The sequence below is a fragment of the Grammomys surdaster genome, unplaced genomic scaffold (assembly GCF_004785775.1).
Source record: "Grammomys surdaster isolate TR1022 unplaced genomic scaffold, NIH_TR_1.0 134, whole genome shotgun sequence".
In the NCBI taxonomy this organism is placed as follows: Eukaryota; Metazoa; Chordata; class Mammalia; order Rodentia; family Muridae; genus Grammomys; species Grammomys surdaster.
Genome location: NW_021604592.1, coordinates 8,046,465 through 8,061,187, shown reverse-complemented (window position 1 = coordinate 8,061,187; position 14,723 = coordinate 8,046,465). Strand labels below are relative to the sequence as shown.

The following is a 14,723-nucleotide window of genomic DNA, read 5'->3' as shown; positions in this document are numbered from 1 at the left end:
AGAATCAGAAAATGGCTCAAGAGATAATTAAAATGAAATGTGCAGAGAAAAGAATTTAAAATGGCCTGATGAAGCACACATTTTCATTTCATGGGCAAATCAAGAACTCAGGGGCAAGGAAATTGATGTCATGCAAAACTCTACTATGGACAAGAAGACAACTTTAGAAAAAGAGAAAAAAATGTCAGTAATCTACAACACAAAATTCAAAATTCTTAAGTAAGTGTCAACCAGCTATTAGGTGAAAAGAAATGCATTTTTCCCTAAATACTTTCTGACTGAAGAGATTCAGAATCCTAAATACTAAGGTCAAACATAAAGTATTCAATGGTCCCATAATGTTAAGCAAAAGCATTTTTATTATATTTAATTAAGACTTTTCAAAGTCTGGTGTTTTAGAGTTAATAAAAAAATAGATAATTATACAATTTGAAAGAGGAAGTTTCCTCAATATTCAGACAAACCATCATGGTAGAAATTTATTAAGGAAAACAGAAGGTAATATTTTGAATGACTCAAAAATGTATCAAATTAAAAACTACTTATTTTACTCAATAGCTTTCCAGAATGATAAAATATGTTATTCTTGGACTTAGCTTTCTGTTTTATAGTATTTCTTTAAAAAATTACTGACAGTCTTAAAGGTTATTTATGATTGTGTGTGTGTGTGTGTGTGTGTGTGTGTGTATGAATGATCTCACACTATCCTTAAATACAACTTCAAGAGGTAGATTAAGGCAGTTTACAATAAAACCCTTTAAGTCATCCACTCACCCAATAGTACTAACTACCACCTATGCCCTCTTCTAGGAACTGACTGTACAGCTGAGATAAAATACATCTTAGCTATTAATCCTGTAGGAGGTTCAGTCAAGATTTCCTCCCATTCTAACATCAGTCTGGCCACTCAGTTATTTTCATTGGTATGTAGAAATGTTTAATTTCGTTTAATCCTATTTGTTAATTCTTGGTTTTATTTTCTGAGCAATTGGAGTCCTTCAAACAGTTGTCAAAATATAAAAAAAACAAAATGGCCATTAAACACACAAAACCTGATAAATGTTCCTACCTATCAGGTAAATGCAAACTAAAACTACATCAAGAGTCCATATCTTAGCCCAGTCACAACAGTTATCATTAAGAAAACAAATAAAGGCTGAAAAGGTGACTCAGTGGATACAGGCCTAATGCCTGATTTCTATCGCTGGGGCCCACAAGGTGGAAAGAAAGAGTGGACTCCCTCAAGGAGACATACGTGTACACACACACACACACACACACACACACACACACACACAAACACACACACACACACACACAAACACTCACACACACTCTCACTCATCTGACTCCCCCAATGAGACACACACACTCCAAAACCAGAGCAAGTACAAGAACATTCAAAAGCTGGTGAGAATATGGGAAACCTATTGCTGCTGGGAATGTAAATTCATCCAAATATTAAGGTAGTCAGTATGAAGGTTCCTAAACAAAACAAAACAAAACAAAACAAAACAAAACAAAACAAAACAAAACAAAATAAAAAGCTAAAACTATCATCTGACTCTGCCACAGCCCTCCTGACACTAACTCCGTCCACGGTGATGGCAGCACTATTTACAACAAACAGCCTCGCTATGAATCAGGTCAAGTGTCAGGATTGGTCCATGATTCAAAGAGAACTAAGCAGCAGACTTTCTGGTGCAGGTAACATCAGGTTGCCCTTCTGTCAAAGAGCAAAGGTATAAAACAGTCATGGCTCATAGTCAGAAAGGTTCAAAAACAAACAAGCTCACATATCAATATAATCCTGAGAATTTAAAAAAAAATGTGCTCCTAGATAAATGGATAAACGTGATTGTGTGTTTTGTCTGTGTATACACACGCATGCACAGATTCTCTTAGACAGCGTCACATCCCCTGGAGCTGCCGTGATAGGAAGTTGGCGGCTGCTTCACATGGGTTCTGGAAAACTGAACACAGGTCTTTGCAAGAGCAGTATGAGCTCTAATCACTGAGCCTTACCTCCAGGCTTCACAAGAGAACTTATTCAACCATAAAGAATGACATCACATCATTTGCAGGAAAACTGATCATCATATTAAACAAACCAAAATACAGATATCACACTCTTGGGAGTGGGGTGTGGGTGAAGGAAGGGGTTTAGTGGACAGGAGCAAGGGGAGACAGGGAGTGTGAGTGAGGAGGGAATACAGCCAAAGTACACGGACCACCTGAAACAACACTTATTACACCTATGGCTTTGTACAACCAATATACTGCCAACCGGAAAACTGGCAATATGAACTTCTAAAAAAGGATAAGACACCCAGTCTCTGTTCTGAAAAGAATTCACATACTTCAAAAGTAAAAGAAATGGGGTGGGGGACGGGCACAATCTGCCTAACTAACATCTTTCTGGCACAGAGGTACACATGATTTTTATTTTCCTCTTTTGCCTACTTGTAGTCGGTTTAGTTAAAAAACAAAGTTTTTCTATGTAAGGAAAAAAGGTTTTCTTATGTATTAATAACATTCAAGACTAATTCTGCTTTGCCCAGATAAACTTACAAATCAGTTAGGTCAGATAACCGTCCCTCTAGCTCTGGAGTCCTCTGCTACAAATTTGTTCTTTATCTTTTGAGACAAATATTTTTGATGTTGACTAGTCTGTAAATGATGTGGAAAGCATCACTGGGAGCTGATGTGGAATTTGTTCTGACTTAATCAAAGGGCTGCACGCAGAGTGCTTCCCAGTACAAACAACAAACTTAGGAGTCCTTCTTCAAAGCAACGAAGACTTTACATAGATAATTATGGTTCAAAGTCAGAAAGGTACAAAATAAACAAAGCTCACATATCAAACTGGTTTGAGAATTAAAACAAAAAGTGTACCTAGTAAAGCAGCAGCAGCTGTAAAACGCCTCAAAGCCATGCTCAGCAACAGATTGATAAAGTGTACCCAGGACCCCATGCATAAGTGCGAACAGTTGGTAAGAAGCTTATAAAGTGAAGAGGCAACCCCTACAGAAAAACCATCTTTACAGTGGTTTGATGTAGCTTTTGTACTGGAGGTTACAAACTTCCTGAAGCTGTATGTAGCACTTCCTCCTAGCCTCACCCTGTAGCTTTCAATTCAAGTACTGAGGTAAACTACATGTGGACTATATTGATGATCCAGCTGCTGAGTGAAATCCTCACTGACGGAGTGATGAAACTGAAATGCATGTCGGTCAGGTTGCAATCGGTGTGTTCAACCGAGGAGCTCCGATCTCACTTCCATCTTTCTCGCCATCAGGGCATTTACACTTGTAGGTGCTCTCGGAGTTTTCAGACATTCAAACTATACAGGTACCATTACCACATGGATACATTGCTGGAAAGTAGGTTAGCTCTTCTGCTAATCCAGGAGGGTTGATTTCTAACTTCTGTCACCTTCCCCCACCTCCCCCATTACTCCGCTTACGCTACCCTTCACAACCAAAGAACATGGTGCTAAACTACCCATCGAGCAATTCTCAGATCTTCATCTCATGTAACAGTGAAGCAGCAGGGTTTGTGTAGTGACACTCTATTAACACTCTATCTCTTGGGCAACAAGCTTTTCCATTTCCTTTGCCAGCAACTCCCTCAAACTGCTATACAACCTTTATATTTGAGAAAAAAGGCCAAGGCCTAGGGATTCTTCTTAATGTGCTCTGTGGAGCCAGTGGAATGGCTTGTGGGCTTAGATGCTTGTCTCTATTGAGCCAGATTCTTGGAATCCATGGAAAGAGAGGTCCAACTCCTGAATCACGCCCTCTGACTACCACATGTAGGTTATATTGGGTGTGCAGCTACACATACACAGATATCTGATACATTACAATTTAAAAATTAATTTAAAGAAGTTACGGTAATGCCTATCTTCAATCCTAGTGTTTGGAGGCAGAGGCAGGCAGGCAGAACTCTGCAATTCCAGGCCAGCCTGGTCTACATAGCAAGTTCCAGGTCAAAAAGGGCCACATAATGAGACCCTGCCTCAAATGAATATAAATATTTGTTTTATACATGCATGTGTACACATACACATGGGGAAATGCTGAGATGACTCAGTGGGTAATTCAATTCCCAGCATCCATTATAGGAGAGAACCAACTCCAAAAAGTTGTCCTTTGACTTCTACATTTATGTAGCACCCACCTACACTCACGCATGTCATGCATGCATCATAATAATGGTAAAATAGAGTTTAATTTAAAAAGGATTTGAGGAAATTATGCACATACACATCTATGCATCTGATAGTTTTCAAACTACTGGCTTAGAAACCACTGAATGGTTCATGCATGCTTAATATTAACATGTTCAGAAATTCCTAATTTTACTCTCAAATTTACTCTGTCGAAGTCTATCATATGGGAAAAAGCATATTTCCACAGAGAGTTCTTTGTGACCTTTTCCATACTGTTCCTGCATAACAGCTGACTTAACTTTCCTGCCCTGTCTCCTCATCTCCTCCCCAGGCCCCCGAGTCCCTTCCTTGATCCCATTTGCCCTTCTGCTTCCAAGGCCACAGGTCTAGCTCTGGCCACTGCTCCCCTGTCAGACCATCATGAGTAAATCATGATCATTAGTATGGACTCTCGCGGGACTCAGCTTGAATCCCCACAATAATTACATAACCAACGATGTATGTCCATAAAGAATACATTTGTCTCATTCAACCCTCAATATTCAGCACTGTGTCTGGAATTTAAAAAGCTCTTACCAAATACAAACAGTTTAATCGTTCATTCATTGATTTTACATGTGAAATGCATGGGGAAAAGCCCAAGATGAAGCACATTCAACATCCAGAGAGAGATAAGGCTCAAGGGGGAGGGATTTTGAACTTGAATCAGAAAAGGAATTTGCAACAGAAATACTACAGATGACATGTGTCACTCACAGAGGACTTCCTGTGTGCTAGATAGTATGCTAAGTAACTTAGTAACAACAATCAACACAGGTACTAACCACTGATCTCAGCTGAGCTCTTGTTCTGCCAACTGTTCAGAATATATGTGTGTATTAATTCATATAACTACAGCACAATCTAAGAAAGCAAGTGCCACCATCACACCCACTTTACAGACTGGGAAGCTAACAGAAACATTAATAACTTCTTCAGGGTGACAAAGTAGTAAGTAGTAAGTACTGACTTGAATTTCAATGATCTGAGACAAGAGCCTACTGTGCTCATACTGACTCTGTTCTACAAGCACAGACTCCTGTGCATCTCTTTACAAGCCTGCCTAGTTGGATAACCAGTAAACTCTGAACTTACAGAGCCAGCATTAATTTTTTTCCAAATAAGTTCACCCTCTGAGGTGCATTTCTTGACATATCAAATCTAAATAAGGTACTGTAAATAAATATAAAAACAATTCATTCTCCTTAGGGATTTAGAAGCTAATAAGGAGAATACCTCTAAACAAGTTGAAAATTTACCTATTTATCAACATACACAAGATCACTGTAATATGATTTGTCAGTGCTAAAAAAGGGCATGATCAGAGGGCGGGATGGATGCAAAGTGACATACAATAGGAGGCAGAAAGCCTGGTCCTAAGGGACACGATAGCACTCAAGAAGGAAGAATTTGCCCTCTAGATGTGATAAAGAAGGAATGCAGGCAAAGTCCTTAAATGAGAACACTAAACTGTGGGCTAAGTAAATATGACCCAACAGAAAGTAACCAGGCCTGACTGACTGTGAGGGAGGCACTTTGTAGCAGTGTGCAGAGAGCATAGGTCTTTCTCCAAATTAGAAACGTCGCTAACAGCTTATGTTTTCAGGACCTTCCAAATCCAATATTGTGTCAGGAATTCTATAATTTCCTCCTGAGAATACCACTTCCCGAAGAAGAGAGTCGTATACCTACTGGACATTTCAAAGGTACCCTGAGCTCTAATTCAAGACTATCTGGATGTCAACATTGCAGGGTCTCTAAAATTCTGTGCGACACAGTCTGTAGGGGATATGTTAGAAACATGCTAAATAAAGGCTTGAAATACAAGCAAGCAGAATGTCCATGTTAGTAAAAATGACTTACTTTGAAATGTTTACATAAGCAATAGCCACAGGACAAAATGGGTTCAGTCTAATGCTAAGTAGTTATGATGACAAAGCAGAGTGGAGCTAGGGCAGTACAGAAATACTTCAGGGCTTACCATATCACTGTGAACTTGGGATAGATACATCAGACAACCCAGTCACACTGCAACTCAGGAACCAGGAACATTAGTGAAGGCCTTCAGAATACCCTTACTTTCATTTGCTTTTGCCATCCTGGGCTCATTTGACCAATCTTATTCCTGAAGTAGAATCACAGAGGAATATCCACGTGTCCAGAGAATGGAAGGGTGAGAGAACATGGACCAGTGACAGCAGAATCCATGTGCAGAAGCACTTCCCTGGAACCAGTACATCTGGTTTAGAAAAAATGCCCTGGGATTCTCAATTTCCTTGCTACTTTTTTTGGACAAAAGAAAGGTTATAGCTTTGTTTATTGAAATGGGATCTAGGACCCTGTGCTGTTGAGTTTGTTGTCAACTTGACACAAGCCAGAACCATCTCCAAAGAAGGACCATGAATTAAGAAAATTCCTTTATTAGGGATTGGCCAAAAGACAAATTTGTGTTGGGCTTTTTCTTGATTAATGATAGTTACAGAGTGCTGGGTTGGAGATTGTGCTATCCTGGGACTGGTTATCCTGGGCTGTACTAAAAACAAAACACCAAGTTGACTGAGCCATGAAAAGCATGACAGAAAGCAATATTCCTCTACAGTCTCTGATTCAGTTCCTCCTCTAGTTACTCTAAAGAGCTTTCATTATAGACTGTAAGCTACAAGCTGAACCACAGCCTTTCCTAAGTTGTTTTTGGTCATGGTATTTATCACACCAAGACCGCAAACTTGGACAGACCCCAATGCTACGGAGCACATCCACATGTACTCCTACGTAAAGTCACGGTTAAACAAGAAATCAGAGGGAGCATGAGAATAACTATATATCTGTCTGTCTGTGTGTGTGTCTGTGTGTGTGTGTGCTTATTTATGGTAACTGAGAACTTACCTATATCCCAATTAACGGCAGAAACACATCATCAAGGTTTATGAGTATGCAGGGATGGAAAGGTCTTCCTCATAAGAGGTAACAAAGTGTCCTCCTCTAATAGTGATCTACCTTTCAGGTAGGTCACTTCACCCAGCATTTCTTCAGAGGTATTAAGCAGCAGAGCCAGGTCACACCCAAGATACCACACCTTACCTTCACCGTCCAGATTTCCTACCTGTAATCTTAATTGCTGCAGTACCTGGATTTTCTACCAACAAAAGTCGGCCAATGAGTGCCAGGCATATTGGAGCATGCCTATATATTCCATTGCTAAGGAGAAAGGCAAGAGGATGCCATAATTCAAGGCAGCCTGGGCTACCAAGTAAGACCATCTCAAATATCCCAAGGCCCGAGACTTAGCTCAGTGGCAGAACACTGGCCTTGTCTTTGATCTCCAGACCCCTGTTCGGTAAATCTCCCAGTGAACAAAACGGCAGTCCAAACAATCATTATAGAGTCAGACACCTTAGAGCTTCATTTTAACCCATTTATTGATGAGGGAAAGATTGAGAGGAACGTAAGGAACACACATATATAGGTCACCAGGAATGCTGAAGAAAAGTTCTAAGTCTGACTTCATGAAAATATGGAAAACGTCAAATTTGAACACGTTTCTCTCACAGCAGAGATCAGCTGTGTCTCTAAAGGACTTGTCTTCAGGATTTACATGCATCACGATCAGCACTTCACAAGCCATCTTCTCGAGCTACAAAGGTGCAAAACAGACCAGGAAAATCCACAAAGCAAGACTCACAGAATTGCATCACCACAAAAGAGCTTATAAGGCTGCGTCCAGCATTCTATAGAAAGTACACTCAGTAATCTTCCTGCTTATTTCAAAGTCTTAAACAATTTTCCTGATACTCAAAACTAAATAAAAGCCAGAGACCATGTCCTAAATTTGGTGCCCTACATTGTACAAAGAACACAAAAGAAATACAACTCAGTCAAAAAATGTATTAAAAGTCTTTTAAGAAGTACTTAAACACAACCACCACTGACTGTAGTCAATGCTGAAATACCATCCTGGGAAAGTTCTCGTGGAAACCATAACACTTTCTGATTTATTTGGAAGAAGAGAGTGATGCTCCTGCAATCCTGGGGAACTTAATGGGGGGCGGGGGAAGGAGGATTAACCACACAGGACTCATGTAGCTCTAGAGGTAAGCCCTCCCTCCTCCTTCAAACCAACAGGACAATGCCCTCTACCACAACCGACTAACTCAGACTTTCTGCCACAATCAATGTCTTCTTGGTGACATACAACTTTTCTACAGAGATGGTGGGGGCGAGGTTCAAGGAAGGGAAATGAAAGAGGAAGTAGAAGGGGAGAAAAGGAAAGAAAGAAGATCAAGGAAACAGTAAAGAGAGAAACTACATGGTAGTGCATGCATATAATCTCAGCAGTCTTGTTGAAGTGGGAGGATGGCAAGGCCAGACGGGCTACACAGTGAGCTCCCATTTCAAAAGAAAACAAAACAGAATGCCTCAGACCTTCTCTGCCGCTAATCTAGCAGTCCCCCTGCCATTAGAGATGGAGTGCTGCAGAGCTGTGAGGCATGATTTTTGTGTGGAGAGAATCCAAGTCAATTAGCTGCATACTGCAATCCAACCGTTTCAAGACAGAAGAGAACAGAGAAAGCAGTATCTTCTCTTAAGTGAGGAAGAACTTGAACTGTCAAAGGAAGCATAGGTACCAGAAAGCCAGACACACAAACACTGGAACACTGTCACCACCACAGCTTCTGACCAAGGTTCCAACTTTGTTTATGGAACACAACATGTTTGCCTGAGAGAACCTGGACTAGACAGTGAAGTAGCTCAGGGCAGGAAACATGGAGCCCAGCAGTATAGCTAGAGGAAACATGACTGAAGAGGGTTTAGGCACAGGCTCTGACACTCTTTGTCTCAGCAATCAACAACACACAATCATTAAAATTCCTCAAGCATCAGAACAAAGAGACCAGAGATGACAGGAGAGGAAGTCTCAAATACACACCCCGACTCATTATAACTCCCAACGCACAGATGGGAGAGGAAGAAAGGGAGGCAGAGGAAGCAATGTGTACTTGCAGCGCTGGCTGCCCTCGAGGAGTGGGAAACTTAAACTCTCTCGCTTTTGAATCATATTTGATTTGTCTCATCTACCAGAACAAGCTAGCCATACGCCAGCCCCATTTTATTTCCTGTTTTACACTCTACCTATAGAACACTGTATTTATTGCAGAACAGGCTGAGGCAAAACCAATAATGTACCTAAGATAAAGAAGAGTGACATAATCTACTGACATGTAAATCCTTACTTTTCTATAGTAGCAAGGGAAGGAGAGGCAGGGTGAGGAAACAACTAAACTCCCTGGTAATGGAGATGTAGATGCATGAGTGGAGCACTCCTCACAGAACTGCCCCTCAAACCAAAAATGATCTAGAACGAGGCCAGTCAAATTTGTGCCTGGATTTACTTCAAGGGTATCTTGCCCCGAAAGACAACAACACTACAGAAAAGTATATGGCTTATGCTCATAAAAGTCCACTCTCTATACCTGGAAAAATGAGAAAACACAGAAGCTTCTTGTGTATGAGACAGTGCCTCACTATGTAGCCCTGGTTGGCCTGGAAGGGCGATCCTCTTGCCTCTGCCAGCTCACCAATCATTTCTTTAGGACCTAAGTTACTAGCCCAGCAGTGAGTACTTTTCTTCTTTAGAAGTCACTCTAAAAATAAGTGCAAAAGATACAGATGGGTCAACTTTTTACCACAGTAAACAGTGTCCAATGAACTGATATGACATAGGTTATCTGCTTATCTTACAAAAGACTCAACTTAATGCTAAACATATCTGCCATTCATAAACAAAGACCCGCTGGTTAGAATACACCAGGCTAGAGTCTCACTTCATAAGAAGTCCATTAATCTTTCACTCCCATGCCTAGATCTTACTTATGAATCAGCCAAGAAGATACTGCTTCTGCTAAATCTCCATATGAAAGTATTCTAATGTATCCTAGCAAAGGCCTCTGGAAACTAAAAACCAAAAGAAGAGATAGGAAGAATGGGTACAAACTTAACTTCTAAAGTGAGATGCAGTCAACTCTGGGACAAAACCCACAGGCTTTGTGCCTCACAGTCATGACAGGACATCTGCAGAGAACAGAGAGTGTGTACTTATTCCTATCTTTTTTTTTTCTCCAAAGATATGTATTGTGGTGGGAGAAAAATAGAGGGAAGAATTATGCAGAAATAACAGTTCACAGTAAATTATTTTGACATCATAGTGCATACACTGTCAGCTCAACAAAATCTTCCATTTATCACTACAGGAGAAACTACAGGAGAGTCAGTATGGGGCAACTGGTGTGTGTGTGTGTGTGTGTGTGTGTGTGTGTGTATGGACCACAGCTGAAAATGCAAAGGAGATTAAGATTCTTTTATGAAGCTATTACATAAGTGTACATTACACTGTCATTACTCAGGGGTCTGTTTTCCATCAGCTGCACACTGCTTGCCCATGACCCTACATGCCTACCTGTCCCTCAGACAGCAAAATTGCCAGCATGCTCTAGGGAGCAGAAAACCCATACATCTCACTTAAATGGCACAAGGGCACCCAACCCATACTCACACTTAATGCTGTGATGGAGGGACGGGGAGGTGAGAAGGGGAAAGACAAACCTCTTCTATTACACAGGGCACAAAAAATTGCAGTCTTAGCTGACTAATTTGTGATCCAGGCAGACAAGGTCATATCTGACATCTATTTAAATTGAATAGTTTTTCACTTCCAGTCTTCCACCTGCTCAAGCCTTCCTCTTTTATTTATGTGGTCACTGAGGGACATTTAACTGGAATTTATTTTTAAATAACTTAAGAGCAAACCATTTTTTTCCACACAGAAAGGAGAATAAAAATAGGTACAAAAATGAGCCACAGTTTATGGGTGAGTCGGTGGGTTAGGGATAATAATATCAATCATGATAATGGTGAAAAATGAAGGCAAGTTTGTACAAGCACCACTGATATCTACCATAGCAACTAAAGGGTTAAGGAAGACCAGGAGGCAGCAGGGTCTGAGACAGCATCTAAGAGGGAAAGACAGCACTAAAGATTCCCTGACCCTGTCTTCTGGGGTCCTAAGAGGAAGACCATGGCAGCACACCTCTACCCTAGAATCTTCCTTACCACTTCACCACCAGGGCAAATGGGGAGCCAAACTGTGACCTGGGGCTACCATGAGAGCCTATCCTCAAGCTGTTCTTTTGTTTATTGGGGGGGGGGCAGGAGGGAGGCCCTGTAGTGCAGCTCACACTAGTATGATTTACTAATTTGTTTCAAATCTGCTTTCAATTTTAAATGACATCGTTTCCCAAGGTTTCCCTGAGCTCTGGAAAGGTCCTAAAGTGTCAGTTTTACATAAACATGTCCATAGGCAGATGGTCCACTTGTAGAGGAGCCTCCACTGTGTTTTACAAAACAAGCTTTTGTAACATTTTCTTTCCCTGGAGCTGAACAGTCCCCCAAATTGCCTTATGATTATACCAACCTCTTCAGCAAAAGAACACTAAAGAAAATATTGTTGAGAATACCACAGCACATACCTATAGAAATTAATAACATGCATGTCAGAATAAATCATCAGGTTAAGCAACAGAGAAAACAGGTCGAACAGCCACATGCTCAACACATCATTCCTGGCAGCAATAGCCTTTAGCAGATGCACTGAAGACACACTAAGGGCTGAATGGCCATTAACAGGAAGTTTCTTCTTCTCAAGATTCTAAGCCACAAAAACATGTGTATCACTGCATCTCACCTAAGTACAAGGACCCCAACCTTGAGACTGATTCCTAGCTCAGGGGAAGTAGGCAACCCTGTTTAATCTGCCACATAGGCAAACCAGCTATATTCAAAGAAAAGCTCACTGAAGTCCCGCTGTTTCTAATGGGGTATGAGGACACTCACACATGGGAGATCTGGCCAGACAGATTTCCATAAGCTACAATAGGAGCAAGAGGAAAGGCTGTGACCAGGCATGTAAACATGGCATAAGAAGAAGGCATTACATTCAAGTTCTTCCCTGCTTGGGCCCAGGCTGAGTAATGGAAGAATTTGTTTACACTGGTACTGTCATCTTGAGATTCAAGGCACATTCCTTGTGTGTCTATGCTCAGAATTACAAGTCCTTTCTCCTTCAGTTCCTGATGCAATGTGGTCCTCCTCACCTATGGCACACACCAATCCCCTGCTTGTCCTTACTGCAGGAGTTGAAAAGGACTGTGTATCCTGGGTGCCTTCCCTGGTCACCAGAGCGAAATCAACACTGGCATCATTAGCCTCCTCTCAGCTGAGATTGCTTCTCTTCATACAAGACAGAAGGCACTGTTTTCTCTTTCTCACTTGAATGTAGGGTCGCCCCCCACCCCGCCCTTCTCCATTGTTATATTCACAGTACCTAGAACAGTTCCTACACATAGTAGGCAGCCACTAAGTATTTCTACAAGAAATCCTCAACAAGCAGAACACTGCTCAGCCAGAAGAGATCTTAGCAAGGGCAAGTCTTTACTAAAAAATGTTGCTAGGGATAGAGCCTGTTGGGAACTCAGAATTATTTGTCACTGATTCTTCTAGGTATTGTCTTTATTTATTATCTCTAAGGATGGTCACATATTACTCTATTCTGTTCAAGTAATAGGCAAGCTGCGAAGAAGAACTCATTAAGAAGTCACAAGTAATTCTTAGACTTTCTCTTATAACCTACACTTGACCTTTTAACATGAAGACATCTCATTCACAGAATAAAATAGGTATTAAAAAAAGCAGAGAGCTAATTTTACTTCAGTACAATGAGAAGTATAAAGTATCTTCTAAACTCATAACAGTTAATAACGAAGAAGCAACATAGAGACAGCTCAGGTAAAGAAACAGAATGGGGGCTTTAAATTACCCCTTTCCACAATGTAAACCAGAATTACTACACATGCCTTAAAAATACCCTGGAAAATTCACATTTAGGGCTTGAAGAGCACAGAGCTACAGAAAACAGATAAGCAGAGCCCTTTAGTGAGTAAGAAACACAGAGGCTCTTGGAGGCTGAGCCCACAGTTGAATTCAATGCCACAACTCACCCCAGAAATGTCTGCAACTCGGTGGATGGGCACTTCCTTCTTGCTGTGTAATCCTTTGCCATTCTTAATAGCTCTGTAAGGGCAGAAGAGAAAAACCCATTAAGATAAAAGCCATACCAGGGAGGAGTCTGGGGCTGGGGGTGTGGGGAAAGGAGCGCAGACTGTTGACGTGGGATGTGCACTACATAAGCCCCCCTGTACACCACTGAGCAGCCAGACTGTGAGGAGTAGTCTCTGAAGGGGAGAGTGTGAGCTGCTCTTCTGTCCAGCCCAGTCACCAGTACTTGGCTGCCAGTCTCAGCTAACTGTGTGCCTGGTAATCAGAGAACTCCCTTACTTGTTTCCAAATTAAAGGCATTGTTCTGGACACAAAGAAGAATCAGTTGGAAGCTCACACTCCTAAGAAGCACAAGTAATAATGTTTCAGCGCTTAATCACATGAAACATTTTAAATGCAAAATATGTAGTTAGTGCTCCAATTCTAATGGAAATAAGTTCCTCCCAGGTAAAAAAGATAAATTGCCTGGAATGAAGCAATATAGTACAGAAAAGCCATGGGGGTGGGGGATGAACGAGTACTATATAACTGATATTAAGCTTCATTGCAATTAGTTGTGGGATGGCAACAACAGGATTTCACAGGTAACTCTTGAATTCACACATCTGACATGAGGGCTGGTACCAATCTCCCACCTGTCAACCACCCAGCATTTCTGGGCATGGTCACTGGTGATACAGGAAGAGCCATGGTGCAGAGCTGGTTGGTTAAGTTATTAAGCCCTTCCACTACTAGAGAAGGTCCATGTGGGTCCCGTTAACTACAGACCTCAGCACAGTCTGGAGAGGTCCCTACTCTAACCTTTGTAGGGTTTCTGGGTTCTAAAGAAAGTTGGTAGGAAAAGGACCAGAGGTATGCATGGACCCTTGGTCACACTTCTTCCTTGGGTCTGTACTGAAGTGGTGGGAGTACCTCTAAAGAGGTTATTCTCAGTGTCACAAGTCTTTAACCTAACCTCAACAAACCAAGTCAGGGAAGCACTGCTCAGTACCACTTAGAATAACCACACTTTTTACATGCAGCTGGTGCTTTGACAATTTAGTGAGGCCCTCTGCCATTCCAGGTCACCTGTCACTCACTCACCTGTCTCACTTGAAATGCTTTTCAAAAACCACATACCAAAGCTTTCATTTTTTGGTATGGCTGTTTCCATCTGTGAAGAGTTTTCCTATGAGCAAATGGCATAGTGCCTGTGAGAGAGTGGTATAGTGCCTGTAAGTCTGCACAGGGGAATTCCTGGTGGTGTAGCTGTTTTGGAATGGCTCCTGTAAACTGCCCCAATAACCTAAGGTTTACCAAGATGGACTTACACAGCAGTCTTTCTGTGGCTTGTGGGTATCCTCCCTATTTGGGGTAAATAGATACCTATTTTTAAAAAATTATGGTCATCTATTTAATATGT

At 41.3% G+C, this 14,723-nt stretch overlaps 1 protein-coding gene across 1 annotated transcript in view; it reads right to left on the bottom strand.

The window, feature by feature from the left end:
- Snd1 (staphylococcal nuclease and tudor domain containing 1) overlaps positions 1 to 14,723 on the bottom strand; it is a 400,943-nt gene that overhangs the window by 157,768 nt on the left and 228,452 nt on the right. Inside the window, exon 14 of the mRNA XM_028762568.1 lies at positions 13,264 to 13,336. Within this exon, the coding sequence (XP_028618401.1) occupies positions 13,264 to 13,336 (73 nt within the window). The remainder of the gene's footprint in view (positions 1 to 13,263; positions 13,337 to 14,723) is intronic.